We start from the raw sequence: 14,632 nt of genomic DNA on the forward strand, positions 1-14,632 counted from the left end.
CTCACTTTGTTTATTTAGGTCATTATTCTTTGTTCTTTTATCCTTTTTAGCATTACAGTAAATGAAGCACCATAACAACACTGTATTCTGAAGAGTTTGAAGTCTCAGATGAACTTTGAGAGTCCCTCCAATGTCCCTACGAGTCCTTATTTTGTTTAGTTTTTGAGATAATCCAGTAGGAAGTTTGGTTTGAGGCAGGGCATCATTACACACATCTGTGCCTACTCACCATCTCACAGGATCATATCTTAAGCTAATTTTAATCTAGGTTTTCTGTGATTTCTCGCTTTGAATTAATTCTTTTCTTCTAAACTCTTCAACTGTGAAACTGATGTTTTCAGTTTTTCTCTGGGAAGAAAGATGTACATCATTGCGATAATTGTGAAGGTGTTCACTGTAACACCTGTTTGATTACACATTAACTGATCAAACTCTAGGAGTAGTTTTTCATATTTTAGCAACTCTAGTTGTCTTGAGAATAACTTTCAGTTAGCAACTGTTATTTCTAGTACTATCTTCAGAGGCTGGTATTGAGTTGAGTGCCCTGTAACTTGCATAGTGCCTTCAATGTAATTGGATGGCCATTAAACATTTAAATGAATTGGTATTGTGAAAACGATCCCTCTTTTCATTAGTCATAACTTAAGTGGAAATTTAGAAATAGAGGGACTGTAGTTCCTTTCTTACTGGTAATAACTTTGAGTGACATAAAAAGAATGAAAAGGAATTAGAAAAATTCTCTTTTCAAGCTGGAGATGAGGAAAATACACTGTATTTATATATTATGTCTTAAGAGCCATTAGGATAAATTTGTAGTAAAAAAATACCTAATGAAAAGTATACTAGAATGTTATTTTTGGCTTGGTCATAGTTACCCTTCTAGGCCACAGTCTAGCTGAATTCATCTTTGTTACTTGACATTGATCAATTCTTGCTATGATCAGTCTGTTTGAGCTTTATTTCTCGAACAGGAATATAGTTCATACTTACTTAGCTTAATTATTTTACCTGGGAAGCCACTGTGTTATTTTTAAATATCAAGTTTGGAATATACTATGCTTTTGGTGGTTTAATTTTGGAATCAAAATTCTGATGGTTGAATTTTATGCTAAAATTTAAACTCTATAACTATTGTTCGTGCTTTATTTATGCAGAATATCCCCCGAATCCTAAATCTAGAACTCAAAGGATGCTGGTCATTAAGAAAGGTAATACAAAAGATTTACAGCTATCTGGATTCCCAGTAGTAGGAAATCTTCCATCACAGCCAGTTAAGAATGGGACTGGTCCAAGTGTTTATAAAGGCTTAGTCCCTAAACCTGCTGCTCCACCTACAAAAGTAAGTTCTAAATTGTTAAACATGCAAATTTTAAGTTGATATCAATTGGACTACTTTGGGGGGAAAATGTTAAAAATTTCACATCAAAGTGTGGGCATATTGGTGGGCTGCCGATTTCTAAGTGGAAAGTGCTGGCCCACTGTGTGTCATTAATTATATCTCTACTTGTTATGTGTGTGTTTATCCATGAATGTTTTCTTGTTTTAGTAGTAGTAAATGAAATTTATAAAATACTTCTTTTGTTAGATTCATGTGTGATACATTTGCTCAGTAGTAATACATAAAATGTTCCTTCCTCGTTGTTCAGTTTTAGGTTTTTGAAACTCTCACCTGTGTTTTCTTGGTATTAGGCAAAAGAAATCTAACTTTATTTAGGCTTATAAAACTGGAAAAAAAAAAGTGTGGGTAGATGTTTTATCTGCATACGAAGTTTTGATTTTATTTGTAAAAAAGAAAGGAGAACCGTGTAGGAATGATTAAGATATAATACAAAAATAATTGTTTTTATGAGCCACATGTAGTCATCTTTATTTTATAGTGTTCACTTTGTTTTCTCTCTCTTCTGTATAATCTCTGTTAGATACACATTAATGTTTGTGTGTTTTTCTTTAGCCTACACAGTGGAAAAGCCAAACTAAAGAAAATAAAGTTGGGACTTCTTTCCCTCATGAGTCTACATATGGTGTTGGCAACTTCAATACTTTTAAGTCAACTGCCAAGAATTTTAGTCCATCAACAACTTCAGTGAAAGAGGTGTGTGTATGGCATTTAAAATTACTCCCAAGAAGTGAAACATTGAACAAAAGGCACAGTTTCATTAAACAAACTCATTAAAATAAGATATCTTAGTCTTTTCAGAAAACTTGACATAAATTCTACCCTTGATTTGCACTTTAAGTTGGGGTATTTTTAAAAATTTCCAAATATCCCCAAATGTAGAAAAATCAGTACAGTGAAATACTTATATACCTAACCATCAGAAAGTAATTCTTGAGAAAAGAATTATGAAAATGGCTATTTTGACTTTTGTCATAGAGTTATGCTATGCTATAGGATTGAACCTTGACTAAAAATGAGAATTTGTAGTATTTAATCTTTTGGAAATGATGGACATTTTATTAGTGTTAACACTTAGAGGGGGCAGAGAGGAGGAAGAAGAGGGAAAGATGCATATTATTATTTTACTGACTCTGAATACCTGGTGGCTTACATATTTCTTTCTCATTTGACCAGGTTTTTGAAACCTCTAGACCAGGGAGTTCCCTGACTAGTTTAGGGTCAGAAGGCATTTGTGACTATGTTTTTATACCTGAGATTGCTCTGGGTACTATGTTAACTCCTCATATGCTAGTTCTTAATCAGAATGTTAAAGCTGTGATGTAAGGGCCAGCATTCTCAGTTGGGTAATTGTGGCTTAAGTTCATTATAGTCTGCAGACATTATTGGCAATAATTAGGGATTTTGATTTATTTTCATGGCTTAAAATCCCTGTGACACAAAATTCTAACATTCTGTTTTCTTTTGTACTCCCCAAGAAACAAAAGGACTCCAGTACATGTTCATTTGCTGCCCCCTCCTGGCCTCCCAAAAAATTTTCCCTCGTGAAATCCTGCCTGATAAACCTTATGTGTACCTGCTACGTGTAAATAATTATAAAATACTAGATCATATTGGAAGCTGTTAGTAGAACTCTGTGGAACACAATCCCCAAAACTGCTCTTTTTTGTATTATAGAAATGTTTAAGCAGCTTTGGGATCCATTTTATATAATAGTATTTAAACTCCTAATTTAGAATCATAGTTCTTAGTGTTATCAGACCTTAATTGTTTCTGGGATAAGAAAGTTCTTATGTTTACTTACTCAGTGGGATAGATTAAATATGGCAGGGTTAAAGGAAAATAGAATTTGAAATCAATTTTGTATTGTGAAAAAGGTGAAGTAGAAAGTTGTGGTAGTTGTGAACTTTATACTGATTAGTTCTCTGTCTACATATTTATCGACATTTCTGATTTTTTCTTAGTGTAATCGCTCAAATTCCTCTTCACCTGTTGACAAACTTAATCAGCAGCCTCGCCTAACCAAACTGACACGCATGCGCACTGATAAGAAGAGTGAATTTTTGAAAGCATTGAAAAGGGACAGAGTAGAAGAGGAACATGAAGATGAAAGCCATGCTGGCTCAGAAAAGGTAATTGAACTTGCCGTGTAATTCTTAGTTTGATGTTACCATGTCATTAGAATGTTTTGGCAGATATAACTTAGGATTTTTAAATAAACTGTAAGCAAATTTTCGTATCTCTGAAAGCAAGGCTAGCTAACTATTTGCATAAATAATGATTCCTTTCTGAAGTAGATTTTTCTTACTCTGTAGTTCCTGTTCAGAAATGAAATTTAAAAATTCATATTTGTTTTCTTCAGTTTCCCCTATCTTGCCTTCACTGCTTATTAGTTGTTCTTTTAATCTTTTTAAAAACATTTTTTTTCCTTTTGGTGGGGGGAGATAATTAGATTTATTTATTTGTGTGTGTGTGGGTTTTTTTTTTTGAGGTACTGGTGATTAACTCAGGATCTTGTGCATGCTAAGCATATGCTCTACAACTTTAGTTACACTTTTCCCCCTTATTATTTATTTATTTTTTAAATAAAAAAAAATTTGTTGTTTTTTGTTTGTTTTGTTTTCATTTTGGGGGGGTTTTAGATTTATTTATTTATTTAAATGGAGGTATTGGGGATTGAACCCAGGCCCTTGTGCGTGTTAAGCACATACTACCATTGAGCTATACCCTTCCCCCACAGCTTAGTTTTACATTTTATAAGAATGTCTCCTAAATGATTATATAAATATTACAGTTATATATTACCAATGAAAATCTAACCAGGATCAATTAAAGTTTTTTTTTTAAACAACTCTTTTCTCTTTTTTTTAAAACTCCCTAAATATCAGGATGAGGACTCATTTAATTTGCATAACAGCAATAGTACTCACCAAGAAAGGGATATAAACCGAAACTTTGATGAAAATGAAATTCCGCAAGAGAATGGCAATGCCTCGGTAATTTCTCAGCAGATTATTCGGTCTTCAACCTTCCCACAAACTGATGTTCTTTCTAGTTCACTTGAAGCAGAACACAGGTTAGTGTGTTTACTTTTTTCTCTGTATTTTTTATATCCAGAATTTTGATATTATTATAGAAAGTATTTTTTAACAGATTCATTGAGATGTAATTTATATACCATAGTTTTTTTACTCAATTTGCTGATTTTTTGGGGAGTGGGTTATATTTGAGGTTGTATAACTGTCACCACAATCTAATTTTAGAACATCTCCATCACTCTAGAAAGACTGTGTGCTCATTAAGAATTTCTCCTCATTGTGACTCTGTCCTAGGCAACCACCAGTCTACTTTTCAGTACTTTCAAGCTTCATCCATGTTGTAGTATGTGTTTCTTTCTAATTTTTAAGTTATATACATATCTAAGAACTCATATTGCTTGATTAAACAAATTAGATATCAGTGATACAGTTCTCAAGGATGACAATTTTTATTCTAATGTATAAACTAAAATTCAAAGTATGAAATAATCAAGCATATATATTACTAGTTTTATTATCAAGTTTCAGTGTATCATCAAGATATTGAGAGACAGCTGCAACATCAGAGGGGTAGTTTTCTTGTCTAAGCACCAAATCAATTAGCAAAAATGAGTGCCACAGAAATTCAAGGGAGTCTGGGGTTAGATAACATAATGGCTTGAGCACTAGTCAGAAAGTTTTAATTGGGACCAAAATTAAGTCTTAAAGGGTAAGACATTAATTTGGACCTGGGTAGTAGGTTGTGCTTTTGGAATAAAAAGGGGTACGGCAGGGAGGGTATAGCTCAGTAGTAGAGCTCATGCTTAGCATGCTCAAGGTCCTGGGTTCAATTCCCAGTACCTCCATTAAAAATAAAGAAAGAAATCCCCCCCCCCCAAAGCAGGTATGAAGGGATGTTGAATACGTACCTAGTTTGTTTTAGAGGCAATGAATGGAATATCTTGACATGGGTACGGAGTCCTTAATGGAATTAGAAATATATTGAAAAGGCAGGGCCTTAGCTATTCAAGCTCTTTAAATGCTTCAGATGAAGAAATAGCTCAGGGAAGTGAAGGAGTTAGCCTGTGTTTTATACCTGGTTTGTGATAGAGTAGGAATTGTGACCCAGGTCTTCTACTTCTAATTCTATGCTTTTTCTAATGTAAGGAATTTGCATTTGTGGTCATGGTGTTAAGGTTAAGGAGTTTGTTCTTTAGAAAGTGGGAAGCCACTGAAAATATTTAGCAGAGGGTGGGGAAAGTGGTATCAGGGTGATTTGGTAGGTAGTTTGAAAGAAAATGGGAAGAAATGCTAATGAGAAGGCAAAGTGCAAATTAGTGTCTTGGTGTATTCCTAATTGTGGGGAAAAGGGAATATATGGAGTATTTTGAAAGCTATTCTAGAAACAGTTAACAGTTTATAGCCCCTGGAGGGAAGGGGAAAGAGGAGAGAAAGAAATATTTGCTTTCATAACATTTGAAATAATTTGTTATATCTGCATTATTATAAATAGTCATAATTCAGTTTGGTTTTTTTTTTTTGAGGGGGTAAGTAACTAGGTTTATTTATTTTTAAAAAAATTTTTAATGGAAGTACTGGGGAATGAACCCAGGCCCTCATGAATGCTCAGCACACACTGTACCACTGAGCTATACTCTTCGCTAATTCAGTTTTTAAAAGTGAAACAAGTAAAAGTAAGGATTTAGCGAAAGCAGTTACGTTGTTTTTACCAACCCAGATCTGTAGGTTCTGGACTGGATGGTATTGAGAATGGAAATGCCATTCCACAGGGAGGTCATCTAGGTTGCAGTGAAGACAGTGCACTGGAGAAGAAACATTAAAAGATGAAAAGGAATGTGAGCAATAGTAATTAACGATAATGGTGACATTTTAGTCCAGAGGCAGCAGAGTTTGAAGCAGTGTGTAATAACTTAGGAGGCAGAAACCCAGAATTTCATTTCTTTCTTTAATTTCTTTGCCATCAAGTAGGCAAGTTTATTTTTACTTATGTGATCCTGGTTCTTCAAGTGTAAAGTGTGGGTATAGTGTTAAATTTTATTTTGAGTCTCTGAGCACTGGTAATTTTATGAGCTTATTTGAGAAAGGTATAAAAATTAAACAGGGTAGCCAATTTGTGACAGGCATGAAGATAAGTTAGGTGTAAATAGGAGTAACAAATGCTTAAAGAATGTAATTATTAAAAACAACAATAACAAAACCCCCAGTGCAATCAGACCAGTACAAGATACATAGCCATATAAGAAGCAGAAGCTTTGAAGTCACTAAGTCAAATGCAGCAGTTTTGGCTACAGTGTTTTTGTTTGCCCAACTGGAGATAGTGGTTGGTTCCCCATTAATCTTTTTTTGAACTTTGTTTGCCTGAGATAGAGATACTCTCTTTAAAAATAAAAAGGAAAAGGGAATAACCGTAATAGTTATTTTACTTAAGTCCTGGTTGTGAGCTTTTAAAAAAAAAATTGTCATTATGTTACTGTAGAACATACTGCCTCTTTCCAGTTGAACTGTGTTGAGGGTGATGACTGGTATGACATAAGAGGTTATGGTGATATTGATAAATAAATAAATTATAAAATACAAGGTAGGTAATGTAGCCCAACTTTTTTTTTTTTTTTTTTTTATAAAGTAGAAAAACAAATGAGTAGCTGAGAACATGATGGATTGTGGTAGTCCTAAAGAAAATGGGGAGGAGTATTGCTTTTACTTTTAGTACAAGAATTTAACAAATTTGCTTCAGTTTCTAGCCTAAAGAACCTTTTTCAGGTTTCCAGCCTTTAAAATCTCTGACACCAAAGGTAAAGCAATTAGGCAGTTCGTTTTGATCTTACTATTTAAGATAGTTTATTGGGCTTAATGTTAACTATTTATTCATTTTCAGAAAGATGTTTGAAGCTTAAACTCTAAAATTTTATTTTGTATATCATACAGACTTTGTATAGTGGATAATGGATCATACTTTCTTGCATATCATATAAATGGAATTATCTTACTTGGGTGAAGTTCTAAATTAAATGTATTCATTTCCTCCCTTTCCAGATTGTTAAAGGAGATGGGCTGGCAAGAAGACAGTGAAAATGATGAAACATGTGCTCCCTTAACTGAGGATGAAATGAGAGAATTCCAAGTTATTAGTGAACAGGTAAGACTTGAATCTTAAAAGTTCACTTTAAATTGCCCTTCCTTAATCAGAACAACATGTAACTAAGCATTTGAGGCGGGGCAGGGAAGTTTTATATTCTTATGTAGGAATTTATTAGACATCACACTTAAGGCGTGATTTCCCTTTGTTTTAAACAGGTCTGCTGTGATGACGATTTTAAATCTATGGGTATACAGTGCTTAGGAATTAGTGTAAAGACTATGTCTGATGTGCAAAGAATATGTCTAATTTGTCATTTTCCAGACATTTAAAAAAACTTTTAAACGTCTTGGGGATATGCAAGAATGCAACAGTAGCTTTCCCAAATACAGCTTCACCTTTTATCCTTTTCCTTGCACAAGAATATTTTGTATTCTAAAACATCTCATTATATGTCTCCATAATTGCGTTTTTGAAAGAGTATTCCTTTGAAAATGTTAGGAAGTGTGTCAAAGTTTTTATTTATTTTTAAAAATTCATTATAGTTAAAAAAATTAGTTCTGATCATGCAGAAATGTTTTTCTGTATGGAGATGTTATAATTGCTAATCTTCAAAACACTAAAATGTTTTGAATGAAGTCTTTGAGGAAATTAGTTATATAGACTTCATTGTCCTAATTAAAAATTTGTGGCAAAATACACATAATAAAGTTTGCCATTTCAGCCATTTTTCAGTACACAGTTCTGTGGCATTAAGTAAATTCACATTGTTATACATTACCACCATTCACCTCCAGAGCTCTTTTCTTTTTGTGAAACTGAAATTCCGTACCTGTTAAACCATGGCTCTTCATTCCCTCCTCCCTCTACAACCCTTGGAAACCACCAGGTCTACTTTCTGTCTCTCAGTTTGACTACTTTAGGTACCTCATGTAAGTGGAATCATACAGTATTTGTCCTTTTATGACTGGCTTATTTCACTTAGCATAGTGTCCCTAAGGTTCATCTGTGTAGCATATATCAGTATTTCCTTTCTTTTAAAGGCTAAATAGTATTCTCTTGTATGCATACCACACTTGATTCATCCATTCATCCATTGATAGTCACTTGGGTTGCTTCCACCTTTTGACTGTTGTGAATAATGCTGCTATGAATGTGGGTGTATAGATATATCTATGAAGTCCTTGTTTTCAGTTCTTTTAGACATACGCCCAGAAATAGAAATGCTGGATCATATGGTCATCTATTTTTAACTTTCTGAGGTCCTGCCATACTGATTTTCCATAGCAGCCACACCATTTTACATTCTCACCAAAGGGGCTCTCCTTCCTTCCCTTCCCCACTCTCATTTCTCATATTTCTTTCTCCTAACACCATTTGTTGAAAAGACTGTCCTTTCTCCATTGAATGGTTGACTGGCATCTTTGTCAAAAATCATTGTGTATGCAAGGGTTTTATTTTTGGGCTTTCTACTTCATTGGTCTTTAGGTGTGTTTTTTATTCCAGTGTCACATTGTTTGGCTTACTACAGTTATATAATATGTTTTGAAATCAGCAGGTGTGAAACTTCCATCTTTGTTCTTCAGAGATTGTTTTGGCTGTTTGGAATCCCTTTAGATTCCATATGAATTTTAGGACGGATTTTTCTGTTTCCACAAAAATTACCTATAGGATTTTGATAGGGATTGCATTGAATCTATAGATTGTTAAGATGCAAATACTACCCAAAACAATGTTAAGTCTTCTAAGCCGTGTCTTTCTACGTATTGGTGTTTTCTTTAATTTCTTCCAGCAATATTTTATAGTTGTCAATGTAGAAGTCTTTTGCCTCCTTGGTTAAGTTTATTCCTTATACTCATTCCTAAGTATTTTATTCTTTTTAATGCTATTATACATAGAATAATTTTTTTTAAGAATTGTTTTCTTAATTTTCTTTTTGGATTGTTCATTGTTATTTTTGTGTATTGGTTTTGTATCTTGCAACTTTGCTATGTATGTTCTCAGTTTTTTTTGTGTGTGTGGAATCTAGGCTTCCTACATATAAGATCATGTTGTCTGTGAGCAGAGATAATTTTACTTGTTTTCCAATTTTGTAATTCTTCCTTCCCAGTTAATGTCAATTTTTTATTCAGAATTTAGTGTGAATCATGTTATTTTTTTACCAGCTGATGATGATAATACTGATAATAAATCGAAGGATTTTTTTGGTCATGTTTATTATATTGTATGATTTATAAACAAAAATTCACTTTAAGTGTATGTACAGTTGGGTGAGTTTTGACAAATGTGTATAGTTGTATGACTGTCATTCTGAAAAGTTCCTCATTGTTTCTCTTTGCATTCAGTTCTCTCACTCCCAGCTCTAGCCCCTGGCAGACACTGATTTGTTTTCTGTTCCTATAGTTCTGCCTTTCCAGAATGTTTTACTAATTGAACCATACACTGTGTAGTCTTAGATCTGGCTGCTTTCATCCTTTTGAAACTCACCCAGGTTTGATGAGTAGCAGTCCATTGTATGGATTTACTAATTTGTGTATCTCTTTGAAGGATTTGTTTTGAATCTGAGGAAAGGCATCAAGAAAAACCCATTTGTTACCATTAGAATAAGGTAGTAGTCCAAGGAAAGCATGATATTGTCTGACCAAGATAATTGGCTTTAAAACCTTGTTATGATGAGGGCAGGTAGATACTGGTAATTTTTAAATAATTAACTGATGTAAAAAATTTTTGCATACTGTGGGTTGGAGAGCAATGGCATGTAGGTATGATGTTCATTTTTTTAAACAAATGACAAAGGCATGGATATATTTATATTAATATTGGCATGTTATTTGACATTTAGATGCCTGAAAAATCACTAGGCCTGATGCTGTTTATAAGAATATTTATATTTGGTAACAGATAAGAATCTGAATTCAAACTTGCTCTATTCAAATTCAGCAAACATTTATTGAGTGTTCACTGTGCCCAAGATACACTGGAGTTTACAGAGATGAGTTCCTTCATAGTGCTTTGGTTTAATGAAGAATTCATGGAGATAGACTCCCATGTAAAGCAGAATGTGATGGCAGTTTTCAAAATGTTCAAGATGAGGACGAGAGAGAGTGTGTCATGCAGATTCATCAGATGTTTCCTGAGTGTCTACCACATGCCAGGTCTTATTGTAGAATTTTGGGAAAACACAAAAATTTTTGCCCACATAGAATTTATATTCTAGTGATTTAATCTAGAGGTTAATTCCAGTGCAGTGATCTGGCAAAGCAAAATTGAGTTGGAATTGAATTGGCCTTTACCAGGTAAAATGGGGGGAAATGACACCCCTGATATAGGGAGTAAACAAAGGCAAAAAGAGTTCAGGACATGCTGGGGTTCAAAGTGGCTGGATCATGGGGTAGAAAGTTTTTATCCCATGCAAAATCATGATTACAATAATAGGGTGAATCTAAGTCCTAGTTTACCCTCGAGAGTCCCAGTTTATGCATGTTAATCCCACTGTAGTTATTAATGACAAATGTTTACTTTGATTCCCAAAAGTGTCCTAGTTTGAATGATAAATTACATGGCCACCCTAATTGTAAGTAACGTTGTATGTCTTAATACCCTTAGGTGTTGTGCTAAGGGCATTTTGTAGTATTTGTATGAAGTAGGTAATACTAGTCCTGCTGTATAGATGACAGAACTAAGGCTTGTAGTGGTTGTGTTAACTTGCTCTAGGTCATACAGTTTATCAATAATGGAGCTAGATGTTGAGCCCAAGTCTGGCTGAGTTTAATAGCCTGTGCCCTTAACCATGATATAAGGTTGAAAAAAACCATATGGTTATATTATGAAGGTCTTAGTATGCCATGTCAGGAGTATGATAGGAAACTTTTCAAGGTGTTTTTAGGCACATGAAACAGTTTGTACATGGGAAGTACAGGTATAGTGTAAGGTGTATATTGGGATTGTAATTTGGAAGACTAGAATCAGGGAGATTAGTTGGGAATATATTGTAATAATTAGGGGAGGGATAAATGAGGGCCTGAAGTAGAGAAATGACAGTTAAAAAACATGGTCTCGATGAGACTTACCTGGAAAAGAATCAGTAACCTATGAGCTGATAATTATCCTATCATCATTTTAGACAGGAATGCAAGAGAGGGAGCTGATTTTAGGAGACCTAATATATGTATTTTCCCCCTTGGGAACAATACAGTTATTTAGAAAATATCAGAGATAAAGATCAGATTTGATTTCTATAGAAATTCTTCACAGCTAATTTCAAGCCTCCCATATGTGATCTTTGGCCTTAATTCTTATTACCATACTAGTCCTTTAGTTCTGATTTCTCATTTTCAGAAATACATTTAATATATTTTTTAATATCTTAATCTCTGTGGTTAGTTAAAGACTTCCCTTTGTAAAATACCTTACTTGAATACTACTTACTGGAATACTTTGTATTATAGGTGTTCTACAAAGTATGAATAAAGCATATTGTGGGGTGTATTAATTGCCCAGTTGGGATAAAAAGAGCTGTTCAGCTTAATGGTTGTTGACTATTATAGGCAGCATCTGAAGGTACTTATTACAGTTTTCATTAAGGAAATGAAAGTTTGGAAAGGTTAATCCCTTAAAAAGTGACAGAATTAGTTCACACCTATCCTGTCTGGATCCAAAATCTGTGCAGTTTTCACTAGACTGGTACTGCACACTAATTTTTTTTTAATTGTGGTTTGGTAGATGGTAAATGCAGTTCTCTCCTAAAGGTAATGATTTATTCCTAGGAAATACTTTGGTTGGATCAATTACTTTTATCTAACTAGTTTTTCAGAGATAATACCATAATCTGTGGAGTTTTTGGAGTAAGATACAGTTTTATTTCCTTTATTGTATTCATGATTACATTTAATTATTAGAGCATTCTTAATTTGAAAGTAACTCTTGGAGGATAGTTTGTTTATTCAATTTATTTTTGTTGACATTTTAGTTACAGAAGAATGGTCTGAGGAAAAATGGTATTTTGAAAAATGGCCTGATCTGTGACTTCAAGTTTGGACCCTGGAAAAACAGCACTTTCAAACCCACTATTGAGAATGATGACACAGAGACAAGTAGCAGTGACACATCAGATGACGACGATGTGTGAAGGATTTCCTAACAGCTTTAGAAATTTTAGTGTGATACATCTCTCATACAGTTTGGGGTGAATTGTAAAAATGAAGAACTATAATTTATGTAGTAAAATACCCCATTAGAAGATTTTTTGGGGGGACTTCAATATGAAGACCAAGAATGTTGTGTTGGGCTGTGTTGAACATTATTTCTTTGTAAATGAATGTTGTAGAAATGAGGACTTTGGTTGATCCAACATTGACTTTCTTCATCACTGCAGCATTTCTCTGACTAGCAATGTGACGATGTAACAAATGAGATTTTCTCATTTAATAATAAAAAATTGTGTAATGTTTTGCAAAGCTTCTGTCTTAAAATGTCCAGGTCTTAAGAAAAAAAAGGCAGCTTACACTGTTTTGCTTGCAGTCCTATCTTTTTCGTACAATGGAAATCCTCAAGTCCACTTTGTGCCGCCGCCCCCGCCCTCACCCCCCACCCCCAAAAAGGACAATGTAGCATGTTGGCTAAAACCTGGAGCAAAGTGCACTAAAACATTAATCTCCTGAACTCAACTGTTGTGCTAGTCACCTTTTAAAACATAAATTGCTCTTTAGCCATTTGTAGTTAAGTAAATGTTACAGGAAAGACTTGCCACATTTTATTCCAAATTTTAAGAGGTGATTTTCAAGAGCTTTATTTGGGTATGTTGTTAGACCAGGATTTTCAGAGTTGCTGGAAAAGAGTCTTGTGGGAAAACTTATTTTGATAAATTATTACACATGCAGAAAAACTGATCACACTGACTGGATCTGTCCACAACATGGAAAATAAACTGGATTTTCAGAATATTGTCGTTCTCTGTAGTGTTCAAGGTACTGGTCTCTAAACACAATGTGCTTTATTCACTTATTAAAATTATACTTTATCACAAATGTTGATTACCTTTTGAGTTTAGAAAAAGAAAGCTATGGAAAATCCTTTTCATTATCAACTACTTAATAAGTTTATTAAATGAGTGAATGTTAACCACTTTATTTTTCATTTGCACATTAACTTTAGAATCATTTCTGTTTACCCTTGATTGAAAGAGTAATTTGGCTCTGTGTATTTTGTTTTTTGATTTTTCTGGTTTTGTTTACTCATACTTGCTTTTAGCTTCCCCCATCCCACTCCCATGTTTAAATATATGCTTATTGTAAAGAGCATAATCTTAGAGCAAAATGTTTTAGGTTTTATGTCAGATTGAGGTAATCCTCAATCTGTTTCCTCAGAAGGCTGCAGTGTTTTTGCTTTTTCTTATTTCAGTAATCCTTCTCAGGCTCCCCAGCGTTCTCCAGAAGCCAGATTTTTTTGTTCACACTGAGACTGGTGGTGATGGGAAAATTAAAACACAATTTCACCCTCCACAAAACTTATGAGGATGAGTTAGAGTGGTAACAAAGTATTTACCTTAAAGTTATCTTTTAAAATAGGCTTTTATTGTACAATGTGCTACAGTCAGTCCAGTCACTTAAAACAAGAGACCCTAAAAGTACACTTTGACAAAGCTCTGTCAGTGTCATATTGATTGTCTTTGTGACTCTCAGATTGTACTCTTTGGTTAATAGATTAATGAAATCTGTCAGATGCAAGTTGTATTTGCTAACTCAAGCCAGAAGGGACCTGAGAAATGTGGTTTACATTTGAAATCTACCTTACTGAGTTTTCTAAACAGCTTTCTGAAAAGATTCTGTAATTTTCTGGCATTCTCCGCTTCCATTCAATTTTTTTTTTGCCATAAATCCCATTTATCAGTATTTGTTGTTTATTGTACATCTACGCATTGTGATATGGAATGTGTTAAGCATAGTAAGGAACAGTGGTATGTTTATTCTGTGTTAAAAGGTAGCATTAACCAATTTGGTTACTGAGTGGGTGGAGCCATACAAATTATTTTGATAGAATGGTGTGGATAAAACTTAGCGTAATTTTAAGTTGCTATCTAAATAATGGGCAGCTGGTTAAGAGTTTGGACTATAATTGTTTGAA

The 14,632-nt window shown here is 33.9% G+C and overlaps 1 protein-coding gene across 4 annotated transcripts in view; it reads left to right on the forward strand.

Moving 5' to 3' along the window:
- GPBP1 (GC-rich promoter binding protein 1) overlaps window positions 1-13,450 on the forward strand; it is a 58,229-nt gene extending 44,779 nt beyond the window's left edge. For all 4 annotated transcript variants that reach the window (XM_074358575.1, XM_010966275.3, XM_074358585.1 and 1 more), the window contains 6 exons: window positions 1,155-1,339; window positions 1,952-2,092; window positions 3,361-3,528; window positions 4,285-4,472; window positions 7,468-7,570; window positions 12,480-13,450. In XM_074358575.1, coding sequence (XP_074214676.1) covers window positions 1,155-1,339; window positions 1,952-2,092; window positions 3,361-3,528; window positions 4,285-4,472; window positions 7,468-7,570; window positions 12,480-12,638 — 944 coding nt within the window. In that variant the 3' untranslated portion in view covers window positions 12,639-13,450. The remainder of the gene's footprint in view (window positions 1-1,154; window positions 1,340-1,951; window positions 2,093-3,360; window positions 3,529-4,284; window positions 4,473-7,467; window positions 7,571-12,479) is intronic.
- Window positions 13,451-14,632: the final 1,182 nt, after the last annotated feature.

Source organism: Camelus bactrianus, chromosome 3 (genome assembly GCF_048773025.1).
Source record: "Camelus bactrianus isolate YW-2024 breed Bactrian camel chromosome 3, ASM4877302v1, whole genome shotgun sequence".
Lineage (NCBI taxonomy): Eukaryota > Metazoa > Chordata > Mammalia > Artiodactyla > Camelidae > Camelus > Camelus bactrianus.